General features: G+C 47.6%; 1 protein-coding gene across 2 annotated transcripts in view; it reads right to left on the bottom strand.

The window, feature by feature from the left end:
* Positions 1–12814, bottom strand: part of TG (thyroglobulin) — a 178598-nt gene that overhangs the window by 101731 nt on the left and 64053 nt on the right. For both annotated transcript variants that reach the window (XM_083144855.1, XM_083144854.1), the window contains exons 19-22: positions 12401–12563; positions 6720–6926; positions 5955–6104; positions 4499–4669 (exon numbers count right to left, since the gene is read on the bottom strand). In XM_083144855.1, the coding sequence (XP_083000981.1) occupies positions 4499–4669; positions 5955–6104; positions 6720–6926; positions 12401–12563 (691 nt within the window). The remainder of the gene's footprint in view (positions 1–4498; positions 4670–5954; positions 6105–6719; positions 6927–12400; positions 12564–12814) is intronic.

Here is a 12814-nt window from a genome sequence, read left to right on the forward strand (position 1 = left end):
ACTTCCCTTGTATGGGGTTTTTCCTTTGTGCAATTCTTCCCTTGAACTTCACAGGGACGTTTTCACATCAAAAAGCCTCAGATGAAGATATACGTGAAAATATAAACATGGGAGATATCATCGCATAAAACTGTATTTAATTCTCACAATGATTTAAAACATGGGGGTACAATGTTAAAAAAGGTTTTCCACAACATCTGGATAAGCATACAAAGTACACTGGGCTGTCAGCTTAGGCCTGGAAGGGTAATTACCAGATGGATAGGAACCGTTAGCGAAAACAGTTCAAATAGACATATGACAAGTCACATACGGATCCCGGGTCACACAGGTGCTCTCACAGTCGGTTGGTAATCTCCTCTTCTGGGCGTCTGCCTGGCCCTGTGTCCACCAACGCGTTTCGGATCCCTCTGGATCCTTTGTCATAACAGTTTTATGCGATGATATCTCCCATGTTTATATTTTCACATATATCTTCATCTGAGGCTTGTTGATGTGAAAACGTCCCTGTGAAGTTCAAGGGAAGAATTGCACAAAGGAAAAACCCCATACAAGGGAAGTTTTTGTATTAATTGTATATTAGCGCTGGTTGAGGATCTATCTCTATCCCCTTTTGCATATATGATCTTTTCTGGGTAAAGAAGAAATACCCGTGAGATAGAACCACTCCGGCAGCTTTTGTGCGCACTGTGGTGTATACCGATTCTGTCATATTTGTATCTTGAAATCTGTTTATTTACGTCTTGGGTTCCTGCGAATCTCAGCACCACATACTCTCAGTAACCACAGTCTTACCAGCAGTCACTGCACATTATTAACTGCAGCTTTATCTGATTGCAATAACCCTTCTCAGGGGAACGCGTTGTACACAGAGGAGCTGGCAGCGCTGACGCTGGAAACTGTTATCAATCAAAATCTTTAAGAAGGAAAATATATTTCTTAACTACTTGTAATCTCATTGAGCAACAGGAAACACACACATGAGATTACACAGATGTCATGTGGCCATTATTTAAATACCTACAGTGCTCATTGCAGGTTTCCCAATAAGACGCACAGATCTCTATAGTATAGTCGCATAGGTGTAACTATAGATGGTGCGAGGGGTGCCATTGCTATGGGGCCTAGAGGCTCTGGGGGCCTGGACCAAGGTTATAAAGTTGCATAACTGTTTCCCAACTGCATGCTAAGCAGTTGGGTCTGATCCAATACCTAACCTAAATTGTGTGACATTTCATTTTTAATGAGAGGAGTGTGTAATGGGGATGTAGTTATAATCCCGGCGGTCGGAATCCTGACACTTTCTCCCTCTATGGGTGTCCACGACATCCATAGAGGCATAACAAATTAGTGTGCCGAGCATAGCGAGGCACTGGGCCCGCCGCGTGGCGAGTGCACCGAGCCCGGAAGGGGGGGCGATCCACGTCCCCCTTACCGGGATTTCGTCGGTTGGGATTTCGTATCAAACCTGTGTAATGGATGTTATTTGAACTGGAGGGCACTGATCTACTCATTATAATGTGTAGGGCATTAACACTGGGGCAAATTAATGTAGCAAAATATGAGATGGAGGCACTATAGTGTGGCACAATATGAGATGGAGGCACTATAGTGTGGCACAATATGATATGGAGGCACTATAGTGTGGCACAATATGAGATGGAGGCACTATAGTGTGGCACAATATGTGATGGAGGCAGTATAGTGTGGCACAATATGATATGGAGGCACTATAGTGTGGCACAATATGAGATGGAGGTACTATAGTGTGGCACAATATGAGATGGAGGCACTATAGTGTGGCACAATATGAGATGGAGGCACTATAGTGTGGCACAATATGATATGGAGGCACTATAGTGTGGCACAATATGAGATGGAGGCACTATAGTGTGGCACAATATGTGATGGAGGCAGTATAGTGTGGCACAATATGATATGGAGGCACTATAGTGTGGCACAATATGTGATGGAGGCAGTATAGTTTGGCACAATATGATATGGAGACACTATAGTGTGGCACAATATGAGATGGAGGCCGTATAGTGTGGCACAATATGAGATGTAGGCACTATAGTGTGGCACAATATGAGATGGAGGCACTATAGTGTGACACAATATGTGATGGAGGCACTATAGTGTGGCACAATATGTGATGGAGGCACTATACACAATATGAGATGGAGGCACTATACACAATATGTGATGGAGGTACTATAGTGTGACACAATATAAGATGGAGGCACTATAGTGTGGCACAATATGAGATGCAGGCACTATAGTGTGGCACAATATGTGATGGAGGCACTATAGTGTGGCACAATATGATATGGAGGCACTATAGTGTGGCACAACATGAGATACAGGCCCTATAGTGTGGCACAATATGTAATGGAGGCACTATAGTGTGGCACAATATGTGATGGAGGCCCTATAGTTGTGGCACAATATGAGATGCAGGCACTATAGTGTGGCACAATATGATATGGAGGCACTATAGTGTTACACAATATGTGATGGAGGCACTATAGTGTGGGACAATATGAGATGCAGGCACTATAGTGTGGCACAATATGATATGGAGGCACTATAATGTGGCACAATATGATATGGAGGCACTGTAGTGTGGCACAATATGATATGGAGGCACTGTAGTGTGGCACAATATGAGATGGAGGCACTATAGTGTGACACAATATGAGATGGAGGCACTATACACAATATGAGATTGAGGCAGTATATTGTGGCACAATATGTGAAGGAGGCACTATAGTGTGGCACAATATGAGATGGAGGCACTATAGAGTGGCATAATATGAGATGGCACTATAGTGTGGCACAATATGAGATGCAGGCACTATAGTGTGGCACAATATGATATGGAGGCACTATAATGTGGCACAATATGGGATGGAGGCACTATAGTGTGGCACAATATGTGATGGAGGCCCTATAGTGTGGCACAATATGTGATGGAGGCATTATAGTGTGGCACAATATGATATGGAGGCACTATAGTGTGGCACAATATGAGATGGAGGCACTATAGTGCGGCACAATATGAGATGGAGGCACTATACACAATATGAGATGGAGGCACTATACACAATATGAGATGGAGGCACTATAGTGTGACACAATATGAGATTGAGGCAGTATATTGTGGCACAATATGTGAAGGAGGCACAATAGTGTGGCACAATATGAGATGGAGGCACTATAGTGTAGCATAATATGAGATGGCACTATAATGTGGCACAGTATGAAATGGGGACAATGTATTTCATCATTTGAGTTGGGGGTTTTGTGTGGTATAATGTGTACAGTCAGCCCAACAATATGACACCATGTAAACTAGGGAACTAGGATGGCATTACTATGGTCCAGAAAAGGAATAGCGTCTGAGTTTGTGCTGGATACCGGCTGAACTTGTTTTAAAGTGGCATTCATTTACAGTACAGGGCAAAACCCTTGTAAACGACTGCCTCCTTAAAAAAACTCTGATGCTACTACACCCCACCCCACTGGACTGTGCAACCTATCTCTCGGCTGCCATGTTACAGGCTGTTAAGCCCTAACAAGTGATAAAGGGCCTTATTTGAGTTCACTCTTTCTGACAAAATCCTTCTTAGATGGACAAAACCATGTGCTCTGCAGGGGGGCAGATGTAACATGTGCAGATAGAAATAGATTTGGTGATTTTTTGGTGATTCTTTGCAGGGTAAATACTGGTTGCTTTATTTTAACACTGCAATATAGATCTCACTTTGAAGTAAAACCCCACCCAAATCTAACTCTCTCTGCACAAGTAACATCTGCCCCCCCTGCAGTGCACATGGTTTTGTCCATCTAAGAAGGATTTTGTCTGAAAGAGTGAACTCGAATAAGGCCCAAAGTGTAGAGTGATAAAGAGAGATAAAGGACCGGCCAATCAGCTGTCATGTTACAGTCTGTGTTTGAGAAATGACAGCTGGGAGCTGATTGGCTGGTCCTTTATCACCCTCCACTTTATCTCTTAAATGTGGACTTGTGTTTACAAAATGGCAGTTAGGATGTGGTTAGCTGGTACTTTATCTCTGTCCACTTTATCTCTCAGGAGGCAGGGGGGATGCCAACAGCTCTCGGAGCACTGGCCATGCCCCCAAATTGATGAAAATGGGGCAGGGTTAGGGATTGCGGCCTCCCCACAAAACCACACCCCCTTTTTGAGAAATCATGCCCCACTTTGGGAGTGCGTGGCTATCACCGCACACAGGAATCCCACTGCGCCATCTGTAAATGTTGGGAGGTATGGATAAACTACCAACTAACCAGCTCCTAAATGCCATTTTTGAAACACAGCCTGTAACATGGCGTCTATGAGCTGATTGGCTGGTACTTTCTCACTTTCCAAGGCTTAGTAACATAGACCGCGTACAATACATAACTCAGTCTGGCGCATATTATAAACATTATAACCATGTATATTGGATGGCTGAGCAGAGTAACAGATACTCACCTGCGCACTGGTCATCTGTGAGCTCCACGTCACTCTCTGTCCACCGCAAACTCTCCCCAGAACTGGCAGCACAGAAATACTTGTTAGTTGCCTGGTCCCTCTGGGCTGGAAGGTATTGTCCCTTGTCATCACAGCGTAGCCCACGGTCATTCATTTGGCAGCTTGTGACACCTGGTAGGAGAACATAGAAGCTACAGAATACCTGTATATACAGGCGTGGTAGGACAAGGGCAAGATTAAGAGGTGAATGAAGATGCAGCTCTGGGCCGCCACAAAAAAATAGGCCCATCACCGTGACAGCATTTACCAGCTGGCCACGCGGTCGGCAATACAAACGGGGTGTCCATTAAAAAATGATGCAAGTTTTATTTACTCACATGGTACTGGCCACGCCCACGCAGCACTGGTCACGCCCACGTGGCACTGGTCACGCCCACGCGGCACTGGTCACGCCCACGCGGCACTGGCCACAGCTCTTATGCCTCTCACAGTAAGCCCTTCATCATTTTTAACTACAGAACTATGCGACCCCTAATACAGTATGGGTATAACATAAACATGGGATGTAGCATGACATACAATTACTTTACTTCATGCTGCAGTACCCTGGTGGCCTACTGTGCAAGCGTGTTCAACATACAGCGTATGCCCGAGTGGCCTTACCATTGAGGGATCCTTTGGAGTATGGAGCCTATGCATTCCAACTTTGTAACCTAGTGACGCAGGATTCCAAGCCCGCAAACCCACAAATGGGTGTATGAACTCTAGTAAAGGGAGGGTGTAACCTCACGGGAATGCCGTGCCCCAGAGCCACGCCCCCATTTTCCTTGCTATGGTTGCATGCCCAACACTCTGTGGACTGCTGGCATGTCCCCAGTCCCTCTGTTTCTTGTGAGCAGAGCAGCAAATGCCAGGAGAAAACTCCCAACTGTCCACCCCCCCCCCCCCCCACAGTTGGAAAAGCGGGACAGTCCCACAAAAAACTGGGACTAAGACAGATGGGAGGTATGCTATAGTAAATATCAACAACATCTGCTGTTGGACATCCTGGGGTAACTCTCATTTCATGAATGCACAAATAAGAAATTGCTACCAACTTTCATAAAGATCAGCCAGCACACGGCAGCGTGCGGTAACCAACCACAGCTGGGTCATAGAATAACAACGCAAAGACATTTTTTGTCGGCCTTTAATTAAAAAAAAATAAGGAATTAAAAAGAAGAACAAAAAAAGCTGATGTTCTCTTAGATGTGCACTTCTGACAGAGAACACTGAAGCCAAAATAACACTGAACGGTTCTGCTTTCGGCGAGGGGATTACCTGTGGTGAGTGGGGCAATACTCTATACTATAATGTGCCATACTATAATGTGTGTATACAGTTGTGCTGCAGACAAGGTTGTTCCTATACACAATCCGTAGTCCCCTGGGTGATATACTGTAGTAGTCACACTCACAGTGGCTCCGGTTGTACGCTCCTGCGTAGGCTGTGGTAGTGCCCACTGGGCATTTCTGGCATCTACTGCTCCTGGCTTTCTCCTGATATGATCCAACGGAACAAGGGGTGCATGCCCCATTCTCAGAGTAACTCCCGGCGGGACACACTCCTGTAAGAAAACTGACATCAATGAACATGCTAGGCAAGCGGTAATAAGCCTTTAGGCTTCTATAGAGAGCGCCACCTATTGATTGGTGTTTTGATTTCTGGAACTTACTGCATAGAGGCACATTGCAACCCCATCAAATTTTGAGGCGATAGTTGTGTTATGGGGTCCGCAGCAGATATCTGCAAAATTTGCCGCAAGTACATATGGAGAACCGCCGCAAGTTTTACCATATTTCCATTATTGATACATCTAGCACCAAATATAAATCTGTTAATCTGCAGAATGTAATGAGTGTTCCTGTTGCCAATGAGATTGTAATGAGTGAGACAAGCTATTGTTTCTGAATGTATGCAGAGTGATGTAAGGTAGAGAAGCACCACCATCCCGGTAAGATGGTCAGGCCAGGGAGGCCTTCCATAGGACTAGTCCCCAAAAGTGGTTTTACTTGGTCTGTAAAGGGTTTATAACATTATATTGCAAATACAATTATTTTATGATGAGCAAGTGTGTGTGATCAGGGTTGAGTCATGTTAGGCAAATATTAATGTTGCAATATAAAGTTCCAGTCCAAAGGAATGAAAAAGCCTATCCAGATGTATTAGGGTTAGTACATACCACAGCCGGCCGTATTGCTGATAACCGAATTCCTCAGTTTCTGGAATCCTCTTCCACAGCCGAGTTGGACTTGTGTGGATGCATCTTCGGGGAGGAAATCTGCCGTATCTGCCACAAACAGCTTGGAATCTAAATTTAGGGTGTAGCCGCCAGTTCTAATGACAGATAAGAGACGTCCAGGCAGGTTCTCCGCAACAACGGCAGATTCTAGTGATGGGGGAGAAATGTGTACACAGGGCATTATGGTGTGATTTCCGGAGGTCAGAGCAAGTAACACAATACAGAAATAGTTACTGGATCGACAGAAATAAATGACGTGGTGACAAATGTGTACTTAATAACTAATAGACAACTAAACTGAAAATGCTAATAATTGTTCTTGTGATAGAGTACATTGTATCTACAGCTGGGTGAAGGGTGAGGGAGTCGCAGGCGGCATGTTGTGTGTAATCACCAGGATGCTCTCTCTATTATGCAGCGGTCACCAGGATGAGATCTGTAGGGCGTTGGAGTAACTGGGAATCTCTCTGTATTGTATAACAGACATATAGTTGCACTCTGTATGCTCTCTATGTTAGGTCATAGGGGGTTCCCCTCATTGTACATCCTCTACCTGTCACCACAAATTTTTGGCAGGGGGGAGCAAAATTTATAGGTACGCCACAGGCTCCCTGCCTGTCACACTACATACAGTACAGGATCCCTGCCTGTCACACTACATACAGTACAGGCACCCTGCTTGTCACACTACATACAGTACAGGCACCCTGCTTGTCACACTACATACAGTACAGTGTAGGCTCCCCGCCTGTCATACTACATACAGTACAGGCACCCTGCTTGTCACACTACATAGAGTACAGTGCAGGCTCCCTGCCTCTCACACTACATACAGTACATGCTCTCTGCCTGTCACACTACATACAGTACAGGCTCCCTGCCTCTCACACTACATATAGTACATGCTCTCTGCCTGTCACACTACATACAGTACAGTACAGGCTCCCTGCCTGTCACACTACATACAGTACAGTACAGGCTCCCTGCCTGTCACACTGCATACAGTACAGGCTCCCTGCCTCTCACACTGCATACAGTGCAGGCTCCCTGCCTGTCACACTATATACAGAGCAGGCTCCCTGCCTGTCACACTACATACAATACAGTGCAGGCTCCCTGCCTGTCACACTACATAGAGTACAGGCTCCCTGCCTGTCACACTACATACAGTACAGTGCAGGCTCCCTGCCTGTCACACTACATACAGTACAGGCTCCCCGCCTGTCACACTACATACAGTACAGGATCCCTGTCTCTCACACTACATACAGTACAGGTTCCCTGCCTGTCACACTACATACAGTACAGTACAGGCTCCCCGTCTGTCACACTACATACAGCACATGTCCCCCCCCCCCTGTCACACTACATACAGTACAGTGCAGGCTCCCTGCCTGTCACACTACATACAGTACAGGCTCCCCGCCTGTCACACTACATACAGTACAGGCTCCCTACCCTGTTACACTACATACAGTACATGCCCCCTGCCTGTCACACTACATACTGTACAGGCTCCCTGCCTGTCACACTACATACAGTACAGTGCAGGCTCCCTGCCTGTCACACTACATACAGTACAGGCTCTCTGCCTCTCATACTACATACAGCACAGGCTCCCTGCCTGTCACACTAAATACAGTACAGGCTCTCTACCCTCTCACACTGCATACAGTAAAGGCTCCCCTGCCTGTCACAATGCATAAAGTACAGTACATGCTCCCTGCCTGTCACACTACATACAGTACAGGCACTCTGCTTGTCACACTACATACAGTACAGGCTCCCTGCCTCTCACACTACATACAGTGCAGGCTCCCTGCCTGTCACACTACATACAGAACAGGCTCCCTGCCTGTCACACTACATACAGTACAGTGCAGGCTCCCTGCCTGTCACACTACATACAGTACAGGCTCCCCGCCTGTCACACTACATACAGTACAGGCTCCCTGTCTCTCACACTACATACAGTGCAGGCTCCCCGCCTGTCACACTACATACAGTACAGTACAGGCTCCCCGCCTGTCACACTACATACAGAACAGGCTCCCCCCCCTGTCACACTACATACAGTACAGTGCAGGCTCCCTGCCTGTCACACTACATACAGTACAGGCTCCCTGCCTGTCACACTACATACAGTACAGTGCAGCCCCCCCCCCCCCCCCCTGTCACACTACATACAGTACAGGCTTCCTGCCTCTCATACTACATACAGTACAGGCTCCCTGCCTGACACAATACATACAGTACAGGTTCCACGCCTGTCACACTACATACAGTACAGTACAGGCTTCCTACCCTCTCACACTGCATACAGTAAAGGCTCCCTGCCTCTCACACTACATACAGTACAAGCTCCCTGCCTGTCACAATGCATACAGTACAGGCTCCCTGCCTGTCACACTGCATACAGAACAGGCTCCCTGCCTGTCACACTACATACAGTACAGTGCAGGCTCCCTGCCTGTCACACTACATACAGTACAGGCTTCCTACCCTCTCACACTGCATACAGTAAAGGCTCCTTGCCTCTCACACTGCATACAGTACAGGCTCCCTGCCTGTCACACTGCATACAGTACAGGCTCCCTGGCTGTCACACTGCATACAAACCAGGCTCCCTGCCTGTCACACTACATACAGTACAGTGCAGGCTCCCTGCCTGTCACACTACATACAGTACAGGCTCCCTGCCTGTCACACTACATACAGTACAGTGCAGGCTCCCCGCCTGTCACACTACATACAGTACAGGCTCCCCGCCTGTCACACTACATATAGTACAGGCTCCCTGTCTCTCACACTACATACAGTACAGGCTCCCCGCCTGTCACACTACATACAGTACAGTACAGGCTCCCCGCCTGTCACACTACATACAGAACAGGCTCCCCCCCCCCCCGTCACACTACATACAGTACAGTGCAGGCTCCCTGCCTGTCACACTACATACAGTACATGCTCCCTGCCTGTCACACTACATACTGTACATTCGCGGGACCCCCGCGACCCCCCCTCCCCCCCATTCGCGGGACCCCCGCGACCCCCCCTGCGATTCGCCGCACCCCCGCGACCCCCCCCATTCGCGGGACCCCCGTGACCCCCCCCTCTCCCCATTCGCGGGACCCCCGCGACCCTCCCGCGAATCGCAGGAACTCCGCAACACCCCCCTCCTGTGATTCACAGGACTCCCGCCGACACCCCCCTCCCGCGATTCGCGGGCCCCCCGCGACCCCCCCTCCCACAATTCGCGGAACCCCCGTGACCCCCCCCCCTCCAGCGATTCACGGCGCCCCCCTCCCGTGATTTGCGGACCCAAGCCCCCTCCCGCGATTCGCGCACCCCCCTCTTCATTCACGGCACCCCGCGCGCCCCTCCCGCCACCGAGTTCTGATTGACCCACGGCCTATTCAGTCAGATATATTGGATGACCATCGATAGCTACAACAATCGATGGTTATCCAAGTAATATGTTACTACTATCGATGGCATGGTGCAAAATCACCATCAATGCCAACCATCAATGGCGTCTGCACCAATGCCCATCCCTACTCTTCAACGGCCAAAAACCTTTACTACCCCTCATGCCCACACACCTCTATCACTGCCCTGCCTCCTGTTCTCCTGCCTCGTAACTTCCACCAGTGGGGACCCGCTCACCCTGTGTTGCCAACATTCCCCTATCATGCTTTACCACCCAGCCTCCTGCTCTCATGCACCCTAACTCCCACCCAGTAGGAGGAGACATTGACTCAGGGCCACCGTCCTGTACTCCTGTGCTGCCACGCTGGACCCTCACCCACTGGCAGAAGCTGCACAGTGTCCCCCACCCTCCTCTTTAGTCCCCCTTATGCCCACACACCCCTATCACTACCCAGCCTCCTGTTTTCCTGTGTCGTGACCTCTGCCAGTGGGAAGCCGCTGACTCAAAAACACCCTACTATACTATTGCACACACACACACCGGTAAACAACACGCACCCCCACCACCCACAAATGTCACTGTACCATCCACACTATCAATGTACATCTTACTCTGTAACCGCTTTTTAATTAAACAAAACAATACACCCCCCTTCCACATCATATGCTCTCTATGTAACACATTTCACCTATAACTCAAGTTGCAATACAGGCATCTTACATACAATTCTAACCATATTTCTTACAATACAAACATTCACAAATTAAGGGGGAGCAGCCCCTCACGACGGTGTGAAGAGCGCCCGTAGGGAGCGATGAATCACCTAGTATATATATATACTGATAGTGTAGAAAAAGGGAAGCTCAGAAGTCACTGGCATAAACAAGATAATGATCAGTATATCTTTCTCATTGTAACTCTACATTCTTATTATTAGATTGAGACGTCTGCACAGAACACAAACTAAACATACGTAGATGAGTTGTTATGAAAGTCCATGAACCCTTTTTAAAATGTTCCGTAATCCAGTGAAAAAGAATTGATGAGTACATTTGAGAGTTTTCTTATTCTACCCGATCATTTACAGCAGGGGTGGCCAAACCTGTCCTCGAGATCTACCAACAATCCACGTTTTCCAGGTTACCTAGCTGGTGCACAGCTGGTGTCATTACTAACTGTCACATTCCCCAGACTCCCTAGCTGGTGCACAGCTGGTGTCATTACTAACTGTCACATTCCCCAGACTCCCTAGCTGGTGCACAGCTGGTGTCATTACTAACTGTCACATTTCCCAGACTCCCTAGCTGGTGCACAGCTGGTGTCATTACTAACTGTCACATTCCCCAGACTCCCTAGCTGGTGCACAGCTGTAGTCATTACTAACTGTCACATTCCCCAGACCACCTAGCTGGTGCACAGCTGGTGTCATTACTAACTGTCACATTCCCCAGATCACCTAGCTGGTGCACAGCTGGTGTCATTACTAACTGTCACATTCTCCAGACTCCCTAGCTGGTGCACAGCTGGTGTCATTACTAACTGTCACATTTCCCAGACTCCCTAGCTGGTGCACAGCTAGTGTCATTACTAACTGTCACATTTCCCAGACTCCCTAGCTGGTGCACAGCTGGTGTCATTACTAACTGTCACATTCCCCAGACTCCCTAGCTGGTGCACAGCTGTAGTCATTACTAACTGTCACATTCCCCAGACTCCCTAGCTGGTGCACAGCTGGTGTCATTACTAACTGTCACATTACCCAGACTCCCTAGCTGGTGCACAGCTGGTGTCATTACTAACTGTCACATTCCCCAGACTCCCTAGCTGGTGCACAGCTGTAGTCATTACTAACTGTCACATTCCCCAGACTCCTTAGCTGGTGCACAGCTGGTGTCATTACTAACTGTCACATTTTAAAACATGCTGCATTCAGTCCTACTATAGATGCACAGGTTGCCTGGAAAACATGCACCGTTGGTAGATATGAGGACAGGTTTGGCCACCCCTGATTTACAGTGATACACACATGATACACAGGGATTAATTCATAAAGCAGTGAAGAGTGGAGAAGTGGGCCAGTGGAGACGTTGCCTATGGCAACCCCTTCAGAATATGTGCATTAATATTTATTAGCACCATTTGCCTGCAGTGTAGTAATAGTACCTGGCTGTAAAATAAAAATAAATCTTACCAACGTCATGCAGACTGGGCAGAGAGGATTCTGGGAAATCCGCTATCAGAGCCACCCACGTCACATTTACTCCCAGTCGGCTGGAGGACAGACACTCAACATATACGGTAGAGTCATCGCATACAGGTACTGTTCCATCTCCGCTGCTCCCAAAGTGGCTCACCTGTACCATAGATTACAACAGAGAAACAGAAAATAATTATTAGTATTTTCCACTGTTAGCAGTAAATGTTCTGTGCGAACATACATTCCATATTTTATAGAAAATGACTAAGCATCTACAATTAGTAAATCACAGATGATGGCGGATCAGTAATCTGCGCAGGATCATAGTTACTGAGTCTCCTGAAATGACCACAGGCTCCCGAAAATCGTGAATTGTGCGGTCCGGTGGCCAATGACGCAATTTAAGGT

Source organism: Crinia signifera, chromosome 5 (assembly GCF_055691185.1).
Source record: "Crinia signifera chromosome 5, ASM5569118v1, whole genome shotgun sequence".
NCBI lineage: Eukaryota > Metazoa > Chordata > Amphibia > Anura > Myobatrachidae > Crinia > Crinia signifera.